Source organism: Perna viridis, chromosome 8, assembly GCF_037379345.1.
Source record: "Perna viridis isolate PV_CMFRI_1.1 ecotype Kerala chromosome 8, ASM3737934v1, whole genome shotgun sequence".
NCBI lineage: Eukaryota > Metazoa > Mollusca > Bivalvia > Mytilida > Mytilidae > Perna > Perna viridis.
The window spans coordinates 25,762,954-25,788,260 of NC_142452.1; the positions used below are offsets into that span (position 1 = coordinate 25,762,954).

At 33.2% G+C, this 25,307-nt stretch overlaps 1 protein-coding gene across 12 annotated transcripts in view; it reads right to left on the reverse strand.

Annotated features, from left to right (window-relative positions):
• Nucleotides 1-6,417: 6,417 nt before the first annotated feature.
• Nucleotides 6,418-25,307, reverse strand: part of LOC148609988 (uncharacterized) — a 48,137-nt gene continuing 29,247 nt past the window's right edge. For all 12 annotated transcript variants that reach the window (XM_088541729.1, XM_088541738.1, XM_088541732.1 and 9 more), the window contains 6 exons: nucleotides 24,233-24,595; nucleotides 17,229-17,321; nucleotides 12,991-13,065; nucleotides 12,574-12,678; nucleotides 11,604-11,665; nucleotides 6,418-10,971 (listed from right to left, as the gene is read on the reverse strand). In XM_088541729.1, coding sequence (XP_088397855.1) covers nucleotides 9,370-10,971; nucleotides 11,604-11,665; nucleotides 12,574-12,678; nucleotides 12,991-13,065; nucleotides 17,229-17,321; nucleotides 24,233-24,595 — 2,300 coding nt within the window. In that variant the 3' untranslated portion in view covers nucleotides 6,418-9,369. The remainder of the gene's footprint in view (nucleotides 10,972-11,603; nucleotides 11,666-12,573; nucleotides 12,679-12,990; nucleotides 13,066-17,228; nucleotides 17,322-24,232; nucleotides 24,596-25,307) is intronic.

Here is a 25,307-nt window from a genome sequence, read left to right on the forward strand (position 1 = left end):
TTTCAAAACGATTGGTCAACTGATGTAGGAGTTACGACCCCTTCAACAGATTTTTTTGCATTTTTCGCATGTGCAACTTTGAAAATCTTCTCAAAATCCATTGCACAGAATTCAATGAAGGTTTACATATATGTTCCTTAGGGTATCCCACACAAAATGGCCGTTGGAATTGTTGATTCATGAAAAAAACATTGCCGCCGTTACTAAAAATAAAACATAGAGGTCATATAGCAGTTTTTTGCAAATAACTCAAAAACCGTTGCCTTTACCAAATTTATGGCATTAAGTAAAATTGTAAAGCATCACGAGAAGGACCTATGCCGAAATTTTGAAAACCATTCATTGACTAAAGTAGGAGTTACGACCCCTGAAACAGTTTTTGTGTTGTTTTTTTTCACATGTATAACTTTGAAAATCATTTTCTCTAAAACCATTTAAGTTCATTGAATGAAAATAAGCATAATAGTTCTTTAGTGTATTGTCCTCAAAATGACTGTTGTGATTTTTAATCCGTGAATAAATGTGCCAGGGTGCATTTGTTGCATTTTTAACTTTAAATTTCACTTTGCTATGTGAACATTACATTTATATTTATAAGCATTTCATTTAGACAATAACATAAATTTAAGAATTATTCTTAGAGTAAGTTAATACCTTTTACTGTGTTTGTGTATTAATATTTGACTTCAGGTAATGATCCGCTGATCAATTATATTGCAGTAGTGGACAGGTAATTTTGGAAGCATTCAGATGTGGCAATTTAATTGTAGATGAGTTATTGGAGGTGTGTTTGGTTTTGGAGTTCTGATTGGTTTAGAGGTCTGAGCATTTTTTTCATTGTTACTGTCCTAGAGTTTTCCCGCTCATTTTTCTTTTTCTGCTTTGAGTTGAGTTTTTGTCCTTGAAGTAGTCAGACATATTGGTATATTGTACAAGTATGGATTTGGGATTTCTTAGATTGAGTTTGAGGTAACTATAATTTACTTTGATCTTTTCTTTACTTTCATTTCTTTACTTTGGAGTGTTAGTATGTGAGATTAGTATTTTTGAGTATTTTGAAGAAATAGTAGATCAGTAATTATTTTGATAGCAATCATACTATCAATGTAATCTTATATTTTGAGCTAGTACTTTTTGATATTTAGTTTGTTTATTTAGCATATTGAGTCTACTCTGCATTTTAGTTTATTTTTACATTTTGTTACTATTTTCTTTAGTTTTGACACTTTAGCCAGTTTTGAAATAAATCTAGTAGCATTCATGGAAAGTACACATATGCTTATACTTTATATTGTTCATACGTACGGTACATTAATATTATACTAGTAGTATGTAGTTAGATGTATAGATGGGCAACCTTGTCCCATAGACAGGTAATTGAGTGTTTTTGTTTTTGTCTTGTACTTTTGTGTATTTTTATATTGAGAGTTACGCTATTTAGCTTTCTAGTTTCCATATTTGATATTTGGTATATTGAGAGTGCATATCAGAGTTACTCGTTATATTTGGTATGATACATTATTTTGAGTAGAATGGCTAAACTGTGTGTTTAATTATTGTAATGCAGGGAGTCTTAAGGTTTTTGTGTGTAACATGTCTATTTGTCATTCATTGTGTATTGTCTTATGTGATATTTAAATATATTATTATGTAATTGCAGGGTTGAATCTTTAAACATCTAATAAAGTATAAACATAGTGAACCTGATATCTTGGTATTTACAACCCCTCTTACATAGATATGGCTGCCTATACTAAAAATGGAACTTAGGGGTCATAAGACAGGTTTTTGAAAAAAAAAAATCAAAAATTGTTGCCTTTAGGAAAATTCTGTTTCAGGTCATGAAAATGCTATGAAAAGCATTTCCTGCATTTGACAATTTAGTTGATTTTAACTCGAAACATTGAAACAATGATATATCATCTATTAATGCAATATGATATTAAGGATCTACCCGGTTAATTGATATCAAAACGGTAGAGATAATTTTCTTAAGTTACAACCCTACTCATGTAAATTAATTGTTTAGGGTTTCTTTAAAAGACGTTATTAAATAAGTAGATGTTAAGTACTTTAATCCAGCGCATTTTTGCGCCTGTCCCAAGTCAGAAATTTCTCCGTTTGTCTTGCCTAAGGTTACAGTGACTTTCCTACAACCATGACACTCTTTTGCTATCAATCGGCTGAACAAAACAAGGTATTTACAAAGCCCTTTGAACATTTAATCTAGCTCCTGGTTATTTAAATGTGAATAAGCTACCTGGGTTATTCTATTTTTCATTAGTTGTGGAAGTTTAAATTTAATGAATTAGATTTTATTTTGTATTTTGTTGACAAAATTGAAAACCGTGATATAGAATTGTATTTTAAAATATTAATTTTTATCTTAACATGACTGTATAGAAGTCTTATACATCATTATAAACATGAGACCTTAACTAATGTTTATACCCTCCTTTGTGCAACTGGAAGAGTCCTTTTAATGTCCTTTTTTATGAAAATTATAGTTAAGGAACAAATGTCATACAAAATGCAAACTGTTTGAAGTTCACGAAAATTGCAATTTTTGAAATAGTGCTTTGAGGTTATGAGGTGAATTAAGTGCTTTATAAAAGGTTAAGGATTTCCGTTGGAATTTAATTGTACCAGATTAACTGTACTGGTATTCATAGTTAAGGATTAAGTGTCATGTTAATGATAATTTTCATTTGTGTTTTAGTTTGGGATTCTGTGCATTGAATTTGATTGAAATTATTATTTGGGATTATAAGTGCAATGATTTTCATTGAAAGTTTAAATTTGGATGAAATATTATTTACAATGAAACTTCTTTGGATTACGTGCAATTGATATGTAGTTTTTGATTTACGTGTAGTGCAATATTTTCGATGAATTTTGGATTTCAATGTTTTTCTCTCCTGACACTTTTGTGGATTATTAAAAAGCAATGATTTTAGATGTTGTGCAATTGTCATTTTTAAATTAAAAAAAATGGCTTAAGTGCTTTTTTTTGGAATTGCAGTTTGGGCTTAAGTGCAATGATATAGCTGGAATTATATTGAGAATATTTCTTATCTTATTGTTCATTGTAAATGTTGTTCTAGATAAGTGCTGTCGTTTGCACTCTGATTTGAATGTTTTAAGTGAACAAAAATGTCATTGGATTTATACTTATGGATTAAGTGCATTAAATTTCATCAGAACTATATATACAATAGATACTTTGAAGGAGTATATCTAAGTGCCTATATCTGAAATGAATAAAGACAGTATTCAATAGATTCAGATTTGAGATGGGACGATTGAAATAAATAGCAGCATAACATTGCAACTTCAAGTTATTGTTCATTTTATAAAGTGTTGCTTAGAAGTACATTGATTTTCTTTAACTTGCTATTTCATATTTGCTATCAACCTAAGTGCCTGTGAGTTTAGAGCATTTTTTTGGAAAAATATATAAAATATTAACAACCATTATTTTTCCACATTAATATTTAACATATGCAAGTAAGTGCAAAAGATGTATTGAGCATGTTTCCATCAAATGCTTAATGCAATAACTAAACAACAAAACATTAAATTAAAAAAAAGCACAAAGTTCCTCCAAAGCACATTGTGGGTAATACAAATGTATTCATAAGGTGAGAAAATTCCATATGATGTGAAACATAGAGGCTATTGGCTGCCTTACACCTGTCAAAGTAGCTATATATTCATTACTCTTACAATAGCAACTGGTCAGTTTAAATGTCCCAATAGCTTTGTCAATCCGTTGTATTGTTAAGTAGATTGATAACAAAAGAGTGTCATGATTGTAGGAAAGTCACTGCAACGTGTAATTTAGAAGTTGCGGTCTGCGTTTCAAAACACATCACGAAGCGATAATAAACTATGAATACAAGAGTTCTGAAGAACAAATCAGTTAAGTTGTTCTTAATGACAGTGAGGTAGAAGATGTGCTAAAAATCTTGAATACAAGAAAAGCATTAGCAGCTTCTGTGTTAAAGTTTCCATTATGTAAACTTTTTAACTTGTCACTTTCAACTTCTGTCTTTCCAACTGAATGGAAGAAATCAAATGTAACGCCTATTTTTTAAGAAATATAACCCCTGTGAATTGAAAATTTATAGACCAATTTCTTTATTATGTATTCTTTCTAAATGCTTTGAAAGATGTGTCTATAAACACGTCCACAATTTTCTGTTGGAAAACAAGATAATCACTCCAAGTCAGTCTGGGTTTACAACGGGTGATTCAGCTGTAAATCAATTAGTTAGTTTTTCGAATGATATTGGTCGAGCTCTTGATAGTGGTAAATAATAGTCGTATTTTGTGATATAAGTAAAGCATTCGACCGAATATGGCAGGCTGGACTCTTATTTAAACTGGCAAAATACGGAATTACGGAACATACTACATTGGTTTAAACATTATTTGTCGGGGAGGGTTCAAAGGGTTGTCTTGTATAGAAGTAACTCAGATTGGAGACCAATTAAAGAGGGTGTTCCGCAGGGCTCAATTCTGGGACCTTTATTGTTAATACTATTTATCAACGATATAGTATCTGACATTGGAGCGTCGATAAAGCTCTTCGCAGATGACACTAGTGTATACGTTCTTGTAGATACTACTGAAAATGCTGCGGGGATCTTGAACTGTGATCTAGAAAAGATACATCGTTGGTCTTGTCAGTGGCTAGTAAAATTTAATCCACAAAAGATTGAATCAGTGATTGTCTCACGTAAGTCAGTAAAGCCATTACACCTGCATTTGATGATGAATGGCCAGGACCTTCATGATGTTGAATCCCATAAACATCTTGATATCATTTTTTTCAAATAATGGTTCTTGGCATGACCACATTGATTACATATCAAAAAGGCTTATAGTAGGATTAATATTTTACGAAAGATGCGTTGATAGAATCACCTTAGAGAAAACATTTTTTCTTTTATTCGGTCAATTTCAGAATATGGTGATGGTGTTTAGGACAATTCGACAATGTCCTTAGTTAACAAGCTAGAAAATGTTCAGATAGAAGCTATGCGAATTGTGACGGAAGGCACTAAATTAACATCTATCAATAAACTTTATGAGGAAATGGGATGGGAAAACACTTTAAGACAGAAGGGAAAAAGATATACTCATATCATTGTATAAGATTATCAACAACGAAACTCCAGAGTATTTGCAATCGTTAATTCTAAACTCGGTTGATTCCTTGCATGTACATTACACTAGACAATCACAAAATATTTAAGAAATTCGCACGAGAACTAACTTCTACTCTGAATACTTTCTGTCAGCAACACTTAAACTGTGGAACAAACTTCCTCAGAATATCAGGAGTTCTAGCTCCACTAACATTTTTAGAAATAAGATTCAGGGACATTTGATAAAATGCCCGAATCTTTACTTTATTGGTACACGACTAGGGCAAATATAATATGCCAGACTGCGAATGAACAATGCTTCACTCAACGATCATCTGTTCAATCGTAACCTTGTTAAATCCCCTAATTGCACCTGTGGTCATGTCGAATCAACTTCCCATTTTTTGCTCTTTTGTCCCAAATATACTTTATTACGAAATGAAATCATATTTTCTATGGCACTTGATGTTTCTATTACTTTAAATTTATTGTTGTATTGCTCAAATATTCTAAATGTTGAACACAATGTAGAAATTTTTCTTAAAATTCAGAAGTTTATTATCAAAAGTAAAAGGTTTATAAATGCTTGACTTCCTTATACTGCATCTCTTCACTAATTATGTAATTTCATTTTTTGTTTTTCTATTCGTTTGTCGTATTTACTAGTCAATTAAGAAAATCATTCCACATGCATCTTATTTATAAGAATATTCTTGCAAGTTTACTCTTAAGGATACCGAACTTTTAATAGGCTATCTATCTTCTTTCCGAATCCTACCATGAGTTTGGATGTAAATGTGTATACTGTATTTGCTTGTGCTTATATACTTGAATAAATGTTTAAACGGAGAGTGGGTCAAACAAAACACCATCCTTCGTCATTGCATATTTGTATGAGGGAGGCCTTTCTAATTATAAGTAATAGTTAAACTTGAAAGGTAGACCTGTTAAAGAGTAAGCAAGGGAACCATGGTTATAGCGGTAATCAAAAGAATGTAATCCAGGGACAAAGACCAGACATGGAAAACAGACATACACAACAAAGAACATAAAGTAACTAAAATCATACATACAAAGTAACAAAAGTAAATGAGCAACTCGGACTCCACTAAAAACCGGGAGCATGGACCAGGTGCACCGGTAGGGTAAGCGTCCTCTTCACGTAAAACACAAATATTGATGCACATGCATGTACATATGTAAAAAAGAAGGTATGTTTACTATCCTTGGACGTCAAAATATTTCGGCGAATGGCGTAACAGAGTCAAATGCGTCATTTTATAATTTGAAAAGTTTTTCGCATAACATGAGGCAATTGTAACCTGTAAGATGGCAAATTTGAATATATAGATATATTGTCACAAAATAATTTCGCCTTTTACAGTTCTACTTCAAGTATGTAATTTTTTTACAATTCGACAAAATTTTAAAACACATTTTAGATATACACAACAAATAGCATAAAGTAACTAAAATCATACATACAAATTAACAAAAACAAATGAACAACTCGGACTTTACTAAAAAATGGGTGCATGGACCAGATGCATCGGTAAGGTAAGCGATTACGTGTACCGTTATGAGGATTTACTTCTCTTTAATTTATCCCCATAGATTTATCATATTCAAAGTTGTCTTGTAATTTATGTGCAAAATCTTCTTTAATGAGTTTAAAATAGAATACACAAAACATTAGTCATAGTGTACAGTCTACTTGATGGAAAAATTGTAATATTACAAGCACATTCAAAATAGTGTAAAACAATTGTGAATAATTCTTGACAAAATGTGCATTACATATTATCGCTATTTTGTTTAAAATCCATTTGATCTTGATATACGATAATTTTCAACCTCACGCCAGTCGATTGAGAATGAAAATTATCGCTAGTATCTATGTCCTCTCGTGACATACAAGCAGCAGCGTAGGAATATTTGACGATCCGGTCTTTTTGTTTATGAAATAATGGCTAATTTGTGGTAATATTGTTTAGTCTACAATGGAAAATGATTAGATACAGTAACCCGATTAGAATGAATTAATCCCAAAATTATTTTTTCCACAAATTTTAACGCGACCATCATGGTTAACCGATTTTTTTTCAATTGTTGTGTATCATACGTGACGTCATGTACACGTCGCCTAAAAATAGTCCCGAAAAGGAAATTTCGCAGCGCTTATAAAACTTACATATTTAGGTCAGGACTACTAAAAATGAAAGAAAACTAATACCTTACAGTTTAGCAAACCAGCAATAAACAGATTATTAAATATTTTTTCAACTCTCGTTGAAAAGTATTAAATAATCTAATGATATTAATAACTTATACAAAAATACAGAAGTATACATGACGTCTACATGGTCTATCCTTTAAAAATATATACAAAATTTACACAAATTTAATAGCAATGATTGTAAACTGAAACATGCTTGATGCAATGAATAAATAAATTTGATCAATTAACCCAATATTTGACAAGCATTAGTGTTTGGCTAAATCTACTCAATGGTACTACAGATACATGTACAAATTCATCCAGATACATCTCATCGAACAAAATATTCTGTTGTTTTATTTACGAAGTACTTCGTACTTGAAGTTTTCTATATTTGCAAACTACATCTATCAAATACATAAGAGTAATCAAGGAAACCAAGGTTATAGCGGTAATCAAAAGAATGTAATCCAGGGACAAAGACCAGACATGGAAAACAGATATACACAACAAAGAACATAAAGTAACTAAAATCATACATACAAAGTAACAAAAGCAAATGAACAACTCGGACTCCAATGAAAGCTGGGAGCATGGGCCAGGTGCACCGGTAGGGTTAGCGTCCTTTGCTTTTCTAAAAACACGAGCCGAGTTGCTCATAAAAAGTCAAGTCCTCTGTAGACGAAAGATGAAAGGAGAACTATGACACACTGAACAAATCATTTTTCATGGTGCAGATGGATACCCTGTAACAATCTACGAGTTGATGATGACGACCATAAAACTTCTGTAGTGATGACTTCAATCTTGTAACAACACAACCCTGTTCCAAAAGCCTATTTCAAAGAATTCTAACGCGATACAAAAAGTCTGCGTCGTTTCGGCAAGCTCTGGCATAACGAATGAGTTGTGATATGAACACTCCATTTGCAGGCTTTGAAGGGATACTGCTACAGATGAAAGGAAACTTGACAATTCTGAATGAAAAGTCATCACGTTTGTCGTAAAGTTTGGTCAGTAGTTTTCGTTTACCATCGATTTCTAAGCGTAGGTCAAGATATGAAGCTGACTTAACAGTGTCTGTAGTATTCGTTATCTTAAGTTCTTTGGGGTAGATGCTATATATCAAATCCCCGTAATTAGGATTGTTCAAAGATAATAAGTCATCTATATAGCGGAAACTGAAATTAAAGGATCTAGCTAAAAATTGTTTTCTTTCGGGTCAGATCAACTAAAAAGTCAGCCTCAAAGGAGTGAAGGAATAGGTCAGCAAGTAAAGGAGCACAATTTGTTCCCATTGGAATGCTGACCGTTTGTTGAAAAACGCGTCCACCACACTGGACAAATATGTGTCGATTGAAAATTTCATCATGTTGTAAGCATCTTCTGTATATTTGGAAGATGATTTGGAATTATTTCTTACAAAGTATAAAAAAGGATAATTTGAGTATTAAACAAAGGACGTTAACCATAAAAACATAAAAATAACTTAAGAAACAAATAAGTTCCCATCTGAAAAAAAAATATCACAACAAATATTAGAAGTTTTCTGTTGTAGACGCATACAGTCTAGCAGAACTTGCAAAAACGAAATGTTGATATCAAACAGTATTTACAATACAAAGAGGCAAGTGCAATCTATATATATATATATAACAATGCTTTCTTGTATAGAAAATTTTCTATTCAAGATTACCTTGTCTTATTTTCAGTCACATATTCCGGTCACCTTCATTACTGTAACAAAATCGTGCTCTTTATGTACATATGTAATTTACATAAGACAATTTGATATGTAATATAAACAATTTTCTTTATGAAATCTGAATTATTCTATTACTTTAGGTTGCACTTTTCTGCATCTTATTCGCATATATTCTGTATGGTTATTTATTGTTTATTTTGTTTTTAATTTTCACAATGGAAATTGCCAGTCTTGTTGCTTTCAAAGTTTTGAAGTAAATAACAATTGAATTGATGTTCATATAGAAACGTATGTTACTGTGTTGCTTTCAATTGCAATTTGTCGTACTCTTCTTCTTCTTTATTGTGTAAAGGTTCAATAAATATTGTACCGTCAACAGTGCTATCAATTGGGTTTTCAGTTGTGTTTGTTCTTAACTGTTTAAGGGTACAGTCTTGTTCATTTGACTTAGCAACATTTGTAGCGGAATTATTTGTTCCATTGTTTTCAGTAAGATAAGCCTTGTCAGTTTTATTTTCTGCTTCATCTGATTGATCAGGGTAAATTGTGTCACCTAGATCATCTACATCTTCCTTCAAATAATGTTCAATTGCTTCATCGAATTTATTTGATTCAGCTTCTTCGGTTGTTATTTCGGATTTTTTCGGGGAGTTAATAATTTCACATTTGTTCACTTGTTCGACCATCTCAGCTGCATGGGCAGTTGATTCCTCAATGTTCGAACTGTCGGATGAAAATGATTTTTCGATTAATTCAGTATTTGGTTCTGTCTTCGCTGAACACTTATTTTCATGCATGTCCACTTTTTCGACTAGCTCAACTACACCTGTAGTTGAATCAACATTATTTGATGCCGAGCGGTGTTTATATGTTACTGCATTTTCATTTTGGACCTCAGAACTGTTAACTCTCTCATCAATAATTTGATCATTCCTAATTAATTCGTTTTGGCCGTTCGATATCAACGATGAAACAGAAGCATTCGAATAAACAGAAAGTTTGAATGCATCCATATCATTGCTTTGTTCGGACAAAACTTGAAGTGTTTCAAGGCATTTGTTGCTATCTACTTTTGACTTTGTTACAATAATTTTGTTCTTTTCCTTATTTATCCGAATTGTCAGATCATAAATTTTCATTTCATTTAGAAATTCATCGATATCATTTCGCATTGCCCACAATTCACGTTGAAATTTATACCATGCTGGGACATAATAAGTACTTCCGATTCGATCTTTTAAAAATGCTAACAACTCTTTCTGTGTATTAATTGTTGAACGCCATTTATTGATTTCTTCTAAAAAAGTGTTTACGGTTGTCTTATATTCGACTTTGAATTTATTCAGGTCTTTCATCTGAGACAAGATATTGGTTTCGCCCGTTTCTGTTGTCGCCAGTTGAAAACGCTTTATCGATAGTGATTTGAGAATCTGTTTTACTTTAGCTGCTTCTTGCACAAACTTGTTTTGACCATGAAGTATTGACACCCAATATGCAGCTAACTGGTTGTCAAAGGTCTCCAAGGCTGAGTAGTATGTCGCTGATAATTTTTCGACTCGCTCAGTCGTAAAAGTTTTGGTTTGCTCGGTTTTACAGTTTGAATGGTTACGTTTTTGGCATATTGTACAGCACAATTGGTCATGGTCGTTGCAAACATATTTATAAAATGAAGGTTCTTGACCAATTCTTTTACAAGCATGGCATTCGAAAAATGATAAAGAAAATGATATGGGCAAATCAGCGAAAGGAGCAAATTTGTGGCTCTGCATTTCTTCTGTAATACTATGTAAATGAATGTTGCAGTCTCTACAATACATTTTATAACAGTCAAAACAAAGAACTTCTGCATATTTGTCGTTGGAACTTAATTTGCAATACATGCATACCTTGCTGTCCTACAAAGATAACAGTGATTATGAGATTCCATCATCAAATGAGATATGGACAAAACAAACTGTCATTATAGCATTGTAACAAAATATGTATAAAAAATAACGCTCCGAACAAAAATGCAAGATTTAACATTTCTTAATAATTTGAATATAGAAAATACCAGTTTTATACATTGTAAATTTCGAAACGCTGCACACGTGTTTCAAAGAGTAACCTCTCATCAGCAGCATTAAAATCAAATATGTTTGAAGAACATAATCAATAAATTAGTTGTATACAAGAAGTATTCAAAACCAAACGTATCGACAGAAGAAGGCAAATCCATCACCGAGAGTTTCTACCATATGCAATACCTAAGTGTACACTGCAAGATACTTGAATTGCTTCAGCAGTAATTCAACTTTTATGCAATAATATCCGTTTTAATTGCAAATGTTAAATCAATGTGATTGGATACTTATTTAGCAATTGTTTTATCTTATTATTGTTTTCTCTGATAATACTAATTTATCAAACTCAAATCTAATAGTTATTTATATTGGTTGAATTATTCTTGTACACAAATGTATATGATGAGTAAGTTATAAGATAATCAAGAGCGCTTACAACACCAAAACATTTGTTGAATACTTACCAACAACGGTATAACTTCATCTTGATCTGTGGGCACTGGAGAAAATTTTTTCGTATTGTTACCTGAAGTACAAAATATCAGTTTTCATAAATTATAAATATGTCACATTCTCTTCTATGAACCAATCTTAAATATCATTGATCATAATATAAACCAAAATAACAAATGATGTTTAAAATAGTTTAAAATTTATTATTAATAAAAATGAATAGATGAATAAAAAAGTAAATACAAAATCAATAAAATCAGGCCATGACACAATTGATAGGCTTTTAAACCGACAAAGGAACAATATTTTGTTTTATTATCTTTTGCTTCTTTTGCTAGGAGATTTGCTTCTTTTAGCAATCCATATCATACCATAGTTTTATTTCTTCCAAATGCGCATAGATGAAAGTATAAAACCCGGTATTTGCACTTGTGTAAATCTACTTTTCAACATGTGCAAATGCATGTGGGCGGGAACTGTTTTGCTGTAACAATGTGCAAATGTTTTCTGCTACATGTAAACGGATAGATGGTTGAGTTACGATCATTTTTTAACGGTCGTTTTGGAGTTGGGGGTTACAGGCAAATATTTGCTCAATTTTGCAAAGAAAAAAAATAATAGTATAACATAACATACCCGAGGCCCCTAAATGATAAAATATTGACAACCAAAATAAAAATCAAATAAAACATTCATATACGAATGTGTTTCAAGGAGTAACCTCATCTGTAGTATCAAAACCAAGTACAAAAATACATGTAGATGGCGACCCCTCAAAAAAATAGTCGTATACCAGATTAACTCAACATCAGAAATATTGAAATAGAAAGCAAAATCCTACAGCTACAAGTACTCACCTTCTATCATGTTAAAGGCTATTGTGATTACCACGATAACTGCTTTCGTAATTTTTTAATTTATATTATCTACTGTTGAAAAGTAAAACATACGCAAATTTAATTACTTCTTAGCATCATTTACCTCTTGATACTTTGTGCGTTTTATAACAGTACAGAGCAATCAAACCGCCAATGACACACATCACTACAACAGACGCAATGACTACGATTGTTGTTATTATTGCGTCTACAAATATAATAATAATAAAACAAAAAAACATTATTGGCACATTTTTAAATTAACAATTGTACCATTGATGTAATTCAAGATCTTTCAAACTTGTGCCTTATTTTACTAAACTTAAATGACCGAGAATACCGTAGGATGTAAATGTTCATTTCGTTCCTTTAAAGAATACGTACCCGGAAAATCCAAGTCTTCTGCGATGCATTCTAATTGTGATCATAATTTTATATGGTTTGTCATCCATTTTATAAAAATAACCTGCCGAAGCTGTTTTGACAATTGAATTGTGTACGATAAAATATTGTCCGATACCTTTATTATCTGCTAATTCAGGTTTTTCACTTGGCATTGTGTCTAGAGTAGATGTTCGAGTCGTCTGACTTGCGTCTAAATAAAACAAAATATTAAACAGTTAATTATTTCATGTTATATGTATAATAGAGAGTTATGTTGAAAAAAGCGAGTCTCGATAGCGTTCGAGAAATAACTACTACAGTAATAACACCAACATGAACTTACAAATAGAAATAAGTACGTCTAATGTTTAGCGAAACAAATTGAGTGTTCCATGCAATTAAAAAAAAACAACATTTTTTAGGAATAAAGTAATGACAGTAATTTTTTGCAGCCGTACATATTTAGTGGAGAGTCGAAAAGTCTTCAACATAGACGTTAAGTCGCATTTACAAAAACACTTGTTTAATACATGTCAAATATCTAACAAAATGGTAGCATTCGCTTAAAAACTAATATTTGGCGATAGCATGACTGCAAGACATATCTTGACAAAAGACGAATGTTCAAACTGAAATAGAAATACATAAAAATAAACTTTAGTACTGTAAAGCGAAAAAAATTCTCGGGGTTGTAATTTTCGTTGTATTTGCAAGGTCTTGTTAATCACAATATAATCAAAGCTCGCCAAAATTTAGTCAAGATGCTTTATTCGTATAATTTCTGATTCAATAATTCTGAAATGGAATTAACATGGAATTAAAAAAATAGGGAATAGGGCAAGTGGTTAATTTTGATTGGTCAGTAGAACAATTCCTTCCGCATTTTCCGTGCGCAGCAATACCAATTCAGTCATGGTTGAAAGAGTTAGACATTTGTCGACCATGTTGAAAATGTATCCTCCATAATTGTGTAATATTCCGAATTCAGTGGGCCTTTCTCGTGTGTATGTATCGGAGAATGGTGTTATATACAGTGTTTGTTTAATTCGTGCGCACTATGTCATTCGTTCGTCGTGTGTTGTGCAATTGTTCTGTCTTCCTGATTGGATGATAATGATACTGAATATCTTTGTGATTTCGTTTAACAACGCCAATATATATTTCAAAGAAAATATGTTATCATAAATGAACATAGAAATAATCGGTATCAGAAATTTGTTGTAAATTCTGTAATTGTTGCAAATATTTTTTTCACACTTTGACAAAAAACAGATGTATGTTGTACAAAAATCTTATGATGGCATTTTAGGCTTCTTAGTCACCATAAAATAAAATGTATATGAATGTAAACAGAAGTGGCTTTTAACGGTATATATAAATAAAAGTTTAGTAAAACGTTGTCACATTCTAAAAATATAAAAAAAAAACTTCAATATATATACAATATATGTAAATTGCTAAAACTATAAAATTATTATCAAAGCTTAAGGATCAGGGTGCCACGATAAATTCTGACTGATTTGCAACGGGGACAAATGATTTACATGTACACAACATGTAAAAGATGCCACTTTGTGAATGCAGACCTATTGGAAAACATTATTGATATGGTTACCTATTCTCTGCTTTAGGTGTTGCTTAAAATGAAAAACCGCAAAAGATATTAATCCACAAAACAAGTATAGCAATGATTTACTTAATACCTTTTTTGTAAAGAAAGATGCCTAGTTACTTGATGAAAGTCCAAGGACAAAATACCATTAGACCGAACATCCAGGTCTTTTAAAACACACTTCATTTGTAAGTTATGTGTATTCATGTTAGGTTTGATCTTTTTAGATTTGTTACCCTATTAAATACATATATAACACAAAATGGAGCGTTGAACAACATTCTACGATTTAAACAACTGCAGAAATCGAATCGTGCTTACTTTTGTGCACGTATAGACATTATACGTAAGCTTACAATTGCGATTAGACTTTTGATACCGGATAAAAATTGACCAGGATCAAAGTGAACAGTAATTGGACCTTTATTCATGATGGTTCTTAACACAACCTCTGGACAAATCAATCCCAAACTTAACTTTGGGGAAGGGCACCTTGTGTAATAATTTCATAGAGATCATTTAATTATAGGCAAGTTTTTGTTTAGACATCATAATGTTTGACTCCTCATCTCTACAGGATTCAATGCACCCACAAATGAGTTCCAGTCTGACTTTTATGTTAATAATATTGTTGAACAATTAAAAGTGTCAAAAAGATCTTTTAACACTCAAAATATCGTATGAAACTTGAAGTCTACCGAAGACAACTACGACGCAGACTACGACAGCAGAATACCATTTTTCGATAAAAATTATATTGCGGTATAAACTAATAGAGGCGTTAAAAAATTAGATTTTCATTTTTTTTTATTTGTAGCATTTCAAGTGTATGGTGAAGTGCCCAAAGTGTTTCTTCAGTGTGGATGTCACATGCTGAACGCTTGCACAGAGGAGTCCTTGTTTGATTCTCAAAGGAAGAACATATTTGCAAAGGACTGCAGATAAAACCAAAGGTTTGTGGGATGAGACTACCCCTATGTGCCGCCCTTAGATTTAGGTCGAACAGGCGAATATCAAGTGAGTACAGCCTAATATATTAAGGGTTGAGTCAAATCTCTACAGAACATACTTTCCCGTCTAGTCGAAAAGAACCTGCGGTCAAGTAAAGAGCGGTGGGGATACAGACCCTTTTCGATTCATGAATTAGACATCGACATGAACTCGTCAAAAACAGTGCTACTAGTGTTACTAGTGACTTGTCTAATAAGAGGAAATTTTTATTTGACACTTAAATGCAAAACTGATCACATATGTTTATAGAAGTATATAATTGTTATTGCAGGTGAAGAGAGTAATTGGTACTAGACCCTAAAATTATCAGTACACTTGAAAACCATCAGTACACCATGAAAACTGATTTATTCAACGGGTCATAGTTTGCCTTTCCTCGTTTGTCTACCCCGGACTTGACTTGTTATGAGGAACTCGGCGGGTGTTTCTAGAAAAGCAGATGACGCTTACCCTACCGGTGCACCTGGTCCATGCTCCCAGTTTTTAGTGGAGTCCGAGTTGCTCATTTACTTTTGTTACTTTGTATGTATGATTTTAGTTACTTTATGTTCTTTGTTGTGTATATCTGTTTTCCATGTCTGGTCTTTGTCCCTGGATTACATTCTTTTGATTACCGCTATAACCTTGGTTCCCTTGATTACTCTAAACGTCCGGTAACAATATCTGATTACCATGGACCGTCCTTTTTTCAGCAAAGGTTAATAACAAATTTACCAAACTGATAGAAAAATTTGCAGACAAAAGCATAAGGAAAAGGATAAAGAAGGTCAGGACATATAACAAATAATATATAAAGACAAGTATTGAAACACTTGAAACTATTTGTAGGAAAAATTGATTTAACAAGTTTTACAGCGCTCTAAACCACTCGTTTTTGAAGTTAATTATTTTCGGTATATAGCATTACAAACAGGCAGAACAAATTACCATCGGGCATTGTCGGTAACAGTGCGGAAGGTATAATGCCTAGTGTTGGTATGCTTCGAATTAGGATTAGTTTGATACCGAGAACAGTTTTCAAGGGATAGGGGTAATGGTTTTAACCTTTTAGAAAATTCTTTGTATAAAATTAGTTTTTCGTGGGGCGTTCATATAGAAAATGAAATTATCTATCGAATAATACCAAATTTGAGACGGTTTAGCTATGCAATAACTTGTAGAGTGGATTTTGCATTTTTTGTTAAATTTTGAATACGAAAATTGCAATAAGCCACCAAAAAGCCGGAGGAGTTTTAAGTTCGATAATACTTAATACAAAATACCAAAATCAGACATTTCTAGCTAAAGCATACTCTAGGGGTTTTGACATTGAACAAAATTCAATTTAAGGGATTTTTAGGTGGGGTAGGGTATTATTGTTTTCATTTTAGTCTAAAACCCTAAGTGTTATCGCATCTTTATTGGTACCATCGTAAAGCTGAGCCATTGGGCTATATGATGATATCTATCTATATATATATATATATATATATATATATATATTTAGTTTCTTTATACATTCAGTCCCAGGGAGACTTAGATGCTCAAACAATTAAGTCACAAATATCTTGGCTTTCGGACCCGGTGGGATACAAATATAAGCGTATACTAAAAAATAACCGGAGAAAATTCTTTGGCGACAAATTGATTTTGAAATGGGGGAGAGGGGGGGTTTAAAGGTTTCTGAAAATCACCATGAAGTTGATAAGTGGAAGAGCATGTTGGACCCTCCCAGCCAATGACTATAATCTAAGTTATGCTTGATAACTTACCATTTTCAACGTGATGGGTTGTAGGTGTATACGCAATTGCGATAGGTGTGTTGTTTCTAAGAACCTCTGTGCTGTTCTCTATGATAACAAAATCTGAAATAGAGTCATCTAAACATGCAATTACAGTTTCATTTGTATTTTTGGGTTTGATAGTTTAGAGTATAGTTTCACAATCAATGTGTGGATAACAAAGCATCACGGTTTGTAAAGTTTCAGTTGATAGCGATTATGAATGACGTATATTCGTCTCCGGCATTTCCTACAAGAAACACTGAGTTAATATTATAAGTCTTTTTGATTTAAGAACCTGTCTGCCTTAAATCAAGGAAGAAGCTTATGATTAGTGACTCATACATTTTTTAATTCACAATATTTTTGAGTAAGCCTGTTATAAACTGTATTCGACAATAAAAGCGCAAGTGAAAGCTGCCCACTTAATCTATTAACACTTAAAATTGGTAACGTTCTACTACAGAAAGGTAGGGAAAATTGTCAATTTTTCAAGATATATAGAACATCCGAGGAATGAACATGAGAGAAGTTATCTTTCTAGGACGTAGCAATTGCATTTGACAAGGTTCACTGATTACCAAGTCATTTTATCTAACTATAATTAATTTTTAAACGAAAATAAATCACTGTCAAAAAGATTCATTTTAGTTAAATAATAACTGATGGGAAGAGTAAATAAATAAAACAATGATTAAAAGGGTCGAAGAACGCCTAAATTGTTTTAGTATGCGGAATTTGTTCCCTACACGATTAAAATCTTTCTGTATTTTAGCCGAGAGTGTATTGATGGCTAACGACTTAGACACTCTAGGGTGTGACATTGACCATGATCCTAGTTTAAGTGATATATAAATTGGTCAGATGAGCAAAGGTCAGATAATTGTTTGCCTCAGGTGATTGAAATATTTTTGACTGGTCATAAACCATCAAAACGACACTTAGCTAAAAAACAAAGGGAGGTAAGAAGGTTATTAAATGATTGGAATAAGCTGACACTATCAGACGGAGTTCTTTATAGAACGTGTGATTTGAAAGGTGAAAAGGTAAGGCAGCTAGTTTTACCACGTGTATATCGTGACATAGCTTTACGCGGGTTACATGACGATGTTGGTCACCAAGGCCGGGACCGTACATTATATTTGGTTAAGTCTAGGTTCTATTGGCCTGGTATGGTGACGGAGGTTGAAGAGAAAGTTGCATCTTGTCCTAGTTGTATTTTGAGAAAGTCTAAGGATCGGAGGTCGGCTTCTATGGTTAATATTGAATCTAGTCAGCTATTGGAATTATTATGTCTTGATTTTCTGAAATTGGAAATGTCAAAGGGTGGTTTTGAGAATATTCTAGTTATGACAGATCATTTTACACGATTTGCATACGCGATTCCGACGAAAAACAAATCTGCATATACTACAGCAAAGTGTCTTTGGGAAAATTTCATCCAATACTATTCGTTTCCATCCAGACTTCACAGTGATCAAGGTCGTAACTTTGAATCTAAAGTCATTCTTGAGCTCTGTAAGTTGGCTGGGATAACGAAGTCCCGTACGACTCCGTACCATTCACAAGGTAATGGGGAAACGGATAGATTTAACCAAACACTTTTGAATATGCTCGGTACGTTGAATGATGATCAAAAATCGGATTGGAAGAGTTATGTTCTCCCATTAGTACACGCGTATAACGCGACGCGTCATGAGAGTACCGGTTATAGCCCACATTTCTTGATGTTCGGTTGGCATCCTCGGTTAGCTTTGGATGCATTTTTCGGAACCGCTACCGATAATCTTTCGGGTCGTTCGCACGATACTTATGTCGGTAAGTTGAAGAAGCGTCTTGAGTTCGCTTACAAGACAGCGACACGGGAGTCTGAGAAATCGGGAATGCGTCACAAGGCTCAGTATGATCGAGAAGTTCGGAGTTCAGTTTTACATCCGGGTGATAGAGTTTTATTAAAGAATGTGGGTATTCGTGGAAAACATAAACTCGCCAACAAATGGGAACGGTGCCCGTTTGTTGTAGTACACCAGCCAGATGCTGGTATACCGGTATATGTGATTAAACGGGAACACGGTTCTAAGCAAACGAAAACCGTTCACAGGAATTTATTATTGCCTATTGGTTCACTGCCACTAAACGACAGGTTTACGTGTTTTGAGAACGACAAACAGACTGTGCATAAATCAATTGTTTCAGATAAACGTAGTCCGGATACTAACGGTACCGGTGTAATTGAACCAGAGGTAAACGTAAATTACACAGATCGATCGGGGTCGGATTCGGAATCGGACGATGACGATTTTATGGTCGCTGTTAACGCATTTACACGTTCGAAATCTAAAGGATTAAATCCTTTGGCAAACGAATTTAGTCCTGACAATTTGTATATTACACAGCCTGATTGTGCGCAGGATTCGTCGCTGAATAGGTGTTCGGGTGATATGCATAACCTATCAAGGGAGGTAGAAATGAGTACTTCTGGTCATGATCGTAACATCTCAACCCCGAGCATTTTTAATGACGTTTCAGGTTCAGTTAGTAATGAATTTAGTTCTGTTGAGTTCGTCAAGTCATATTTCTGAGGTTAGTGATGTTTAAGGTCGCTCCGGTTGAATAGGTCCCTGCTCCAGTAATTCGTAGGAGTGGGCTAGTTATGAGACCGCCTTATCGCTATGGTGATTTTATGTATTATAAATAGTTTTAAATGTAACGGGGGCAGTTGCGAGGCCTTGCTACCATCTGTACTATTTTACGTATACTCATAATCTTTTGTTATATGTTAACAGTTGTTTTTTAGAGGGGTTAATCTGTTTATTTCAGATATGAATTCTTTAGTATATTGCTCAAGTCGTGGTAGATGTTTACAAAGTTTAGCTTGTAGTGGTGTATTTATATATCCGGGTGGAAGATTTTAAGGATTTTCCCAGACGTTGAGAGGCATCTTAGTTCAATCCAAGGAATAAAGATAGTTTATTTTGTTTTTGGTATTCCTGATGTATGTGAATTGGTAAGGGATAAGAACTCTAAGTATGAGGAATCTTACATTGATACAGTTGTTGATGAGGCAGTTATCGTTAAAACTTATATGGATAAACTTAAGATGGTGTCTAATAGGATCAGGAATATGGGTCATCATGTAGTTTTCGCAACTATAGTTACCAAAACCTTTGAGAAATGGAACACTCATAGATTATCTGTTGGTAAAACTTTATATTTGGCTTATGAGACCCAATACCCTAAGATGCAAGAACGGCTTAATGCTGTTTTGTTGGCTCTTAACCAAAGGATTGTTGCATTGAACGTTAAGAATCAGGTGGCAACACCGTTATTACATAATTACACTCACCAGAGATGTCAAAACGGGAAAATACGCTATAAATATACTAAGCTGATTGATGGTGTCCATCCTTCCCCGGATGTCGGGCAGAAATGGTTTGATCATATAACTAGTGTTATTGCTGAACATCGACTGGCGAGTGTTTAGATATTTTGTTATGCATTTATTTTGTATGCTTTATAATTTTACACTGTTCCTGTGTAGCGAGGCCTTGCCACCTATACAGTAACATGTAACCTCATTTGAATTCGGGGACGAATTTTCGTTCTTGATGGGGGACAATGTCACAGTATAAATATTTATATATATTTTGGTATATTTTTGGTTGTTATATTTAGGTTGTTATACATTTATTTAATACCTAAATATACTTTCGTTTATTATCTTATTTACTTTTGAGTATATTCCTATACATTCCATCTTCATCTCACAATCATAATCATTGTTAATGTAATCATCATGTGACGGATGACTGGACCGCTCTCCGCTAGCAGGTTCCCGCTGCACGGACTTTACTTTTCTTTTATTAAATTGTCATTCTGCACTTCGACTTTCACCAGAGTGGATCGTCTTATCGACATCCTTTATTGCAGGTTAGTCAATTGTAATAATCTTTGTAAAATTTTTGATATTTGAATTTTACGGCGGTATGTTTCATATATTATTCATTGTTTTCATTCCATTTATAATTCATGTCCTTTATTGCAGAATTAAATATCATCGTTGACAACTGGCAATTATACTTATTTTCGCCTTGCCCAACATAATCTAATGGTGAGCATAATTTCCGGCGACATTGGCACAGGAGACTGTCAAAGAGTTACCGAAATAAATGAATTTATTACATAGCGCGAATTATTGACTTTTTACACAGTTAAAATTTGATCAATCAATGCTATTTATTTGATGCCCCTCCTGAAACGTGTAGCGTTCCATATTACGCTCACGAAACACACGAAACACTCACTCGAAGCACACGAGCACGCACATGAAGCACAAAAGCGACACAAAAGGCGTCGCACGAAGCTTGATAGACGAATGATCGTGTTCGCCGGAACTATTCTTGGGATTTTCGGAATTAAGCTTGTGAAACGAAACTTATAAAAGATTATGGTATACAGTGTGCGTCTATTTGCCGCAATATGTTGATTGTAAAATATTTTACATATATTTTTGATATTAATGTGTTTTATGCTTTAATTACATGTAAAACATTCGATATATACATTGTTAATGCCCATATGTGTATTGATATAAAACATGTTCATATTCATTATATATGGTACATTTCAAAAACATTTTCCTGGCCTGGGAGTATATAAGTATTGAAATATCATAATGTTGGGGTAAACATACTCTAGTTTTAGTTAATGAAATATTTTTGACATCTGCAATTATCTGAATATGAAAAGAAAGTATTTGTATGTGAAAAATATCAATACTTAATGTATATGAATCATTGTGAACACAGTTTCATTATCCCAAGAGAATAAATTTGAAAATTTCTTAAAGTATTGGTGAAACATACCTTATATTGAAGTAATTTAGCTATTTTAAAACACGCTAATATGGGAATGTTACACGTTACAATTTTCGAAAGTGAAAAACTGAGTACATTAAGATGGAAAATGCTATTAAATCTTAATGAACATCAATTATTTACTTGAAGTTCATTCCACAAAGCAAAGTAAAAAAATAAAAAATAAAATAAAAAATAAAATAATAAAAATAAAAAATCCCAACAACTTTTAAATCTATAGAGGAGTCAATCTTTTGATCTCTTTACCAAGGATGATGATTTTGATTTACCGTCTATGTACTGGATTCCTTAACTCCACAAGAATCCATACAAACAACGTTTAATAACTGGATCTGCAAAATGTACCACCAAACCTGTTTCAAAACTAATAACTTCTATACTCACAACTGTCAAAGAGGGTTTGCAGTCCATCCATAACAGTTGTTACTCCCGTAGTGGTATTAATTCAATGTGGATCCTGAAATATTCGAAAGATTTTTTGGGGACTATCTGTTCAAGACTATTATCTGAATATAATAGCATTAAAACCTATGATTTTTCAGCACTGTATACTTCTATTCCACATACTCAGTTAAAATCCCGACTTAAAAACATTATACATCGTTGTTTAAAAAAAAATGGCACACCTAGATACAATTTTATAGTTCTAGGTAGGGATTCCTCATACTTTGTAAGAAGTAATCCCAAATCATCTTCCAAATATACAGAAGAAGATGTTTACAAAATGTTCATAAAATGGTGGAATTTTTAATCGACAACATATTTGTCCAGTGTGGTGGACGTGTTTTTCAACAAACGGTCGGAACAAATTCTGCTCCTTTACTTAATGACCTATTCCTTCACTCTTATGAGGCTGATTTTATAGTTGAACTGATCCGAAAGAAAGAATATCGTTTGGCTAGATCCTTTAATATCAGTTTCCGCTATATAGATGACGTATTATTTTTAAATAATCCTAAATTCAGGGATTTGATACATCGCATCTACTCCAAATAACTTGAGATAAACGCACTACAGACACTGTAAAGTCAGCCTCATACCTTGACCTACACTTAGAAATCGATGGTAAAGGAAAACTATTGACCAAACTTTACGACAAAAGTGATGACTTTTCATTCAGAATTTTCAACTTCCCTCCCATCTCAGCAACATCCCTTCAGCACATGCGTATGGAGTGTTCATTTCACAACTCACAACTAGATCGTTATGGAGTATCCATCTGCACCATGAAAGCTGATTTATTAAAAGGGTCATAGTTTTCCTTTCCTCGTTTGTCTACCCCGGACTTGACTTTTTATGAGCAACTCGGCGCGTGTTTCTAGAAAAGCAGAGGCCGCTTACCCTACCGGTGTACCTGGTCCATGCTCCAAGATTTAGAAGAGTCCGAGTTGTTCATTTGCTTTTGTTATTTTGTATGTATGATTTTTGTTACTTTATGTTCTTTGTTGTATATGTCTGTTTTCCATGTTTGTTCTTTGTCCCTGGATTACATTCTTTTGATTATCGCTATAACCTTGGTTCCCTTGATTACTCTTTCCCTATTTAGTGAATTAGTATTGACTTTTGAATGCGAATCAGTTGGGCATTTGGTGAACCTAGCAATAAACTCTATTTGTAAGACACGTGTACTTTTTGGTTCAAATAAATAGACGGGAAAGCCATCACCAAAATTAATACCAAAGAACGGTAGAAGAGACACATGATTTTCAATTATGTCTTTTTTAGGTATAGTGCTAAAATGCAAAAGACTCAATCAATGTCCTGTGCACAAAACACGTTAGTGCCAGGAGCTTTGTCTTCAAGTAACGATGATTTTGTTCGTAATTCACGATGAAAATATGAAAAATAAAAGGAAATAGTTATCCTCTTTTTGATATATATTTTGCCAGATTTATCTTGAACTTGACTTGATTATGAATTGGAAAATGGAATATAATATAACAAAAACTTAAATATTCAAAACCTCTCTATTCAAATAAGAAGAGTATTTGAAATTCAAAATATACTTGGTTGATTTAAGACGGACGGCATAACTTTGGATATTCTAAAACGACACTTTAACAAAGAAAACAATGATAGGAGTGAATAGGCATTTCAGTCCTGAAGATAAACACGTACCTTTCCCCGTGTAAATGTGGCTTGCTGTCGTAGAAAAAATTCCTCGCCGTAAACTATCGTTGAACTGCATATGGCAGGAAAAGTTCGTAGACGTGTTAATCTCTTGAATTCGAGTACTAAACGAAAACATATTTCCCAATTGTGAGCAGTTACATTTGTCAAGTGATTTACAGTTCAATCTTCCGTTTGTACAATCACCGTTTTTAGTTTTCAACAAGCTAGCCTTCGTTTTGTTATTTACAAGGAATTCAGCATATAGATTTTTCGGGGTACGACAAGAACTGCATTCTAGATAAATATATTTTGACCCACCTTCAAAGAAAGATTTACCTTGAAGCTGCACCCATGAATCTATAATGATACCTGCAAAATATTAAATACTTGAAAAACTCATAAACATTTAAAACTCATAAAGAATATTGTATATCACTTAGGAACGATTCCATAAATCTTCCAAGATTGAAGCATCATTGTAACCGTTCGGGTACAAGATATATTGCTTTCCGGTCGATTATCTACATTTTATATTGGCAATATTGAAAGATTGCTCATAATGCTTGTTTTCATTCAAGAGTATTTAGATTTTGCTACTTCGCTTTAAACGTCAACCAGATTAGCCAAGTATAACCTAATAAATCGAACGCCGGATTCTTTTCCCCAAAATTAAGTGAATTCAAGGGAATCAAGGGAACCAAGATTCTAGCGGAAATCAAAAGAACATAATCCAGGGACAAAGTCCAGACATGGAAATCAGACAAACACAACAAAGAACATACAAAGAAACAAAGATAAATGAGCACCTCGGACTCCGCTAAACAGTGGGAGCATGGACCAGGTGCACCGGTAGGGTAAGCGTCCTCTGCTTTTCTAAAAACACGCGCCGAGTTGCTCATAAAAAGTAAAGTCCGAGGTACACGAAAAAGAAAGAGGAAAGAAAACTATGATAAAATGAACAAATCAGTTTTCATGTTGAACATGGATATACCGTAACGATCCACGAGTTCATGATGACAACCATTAAACTTCTGTATTGATGACTTCAATCTTATGATAACATAACCCTGTTCCAGAGGCC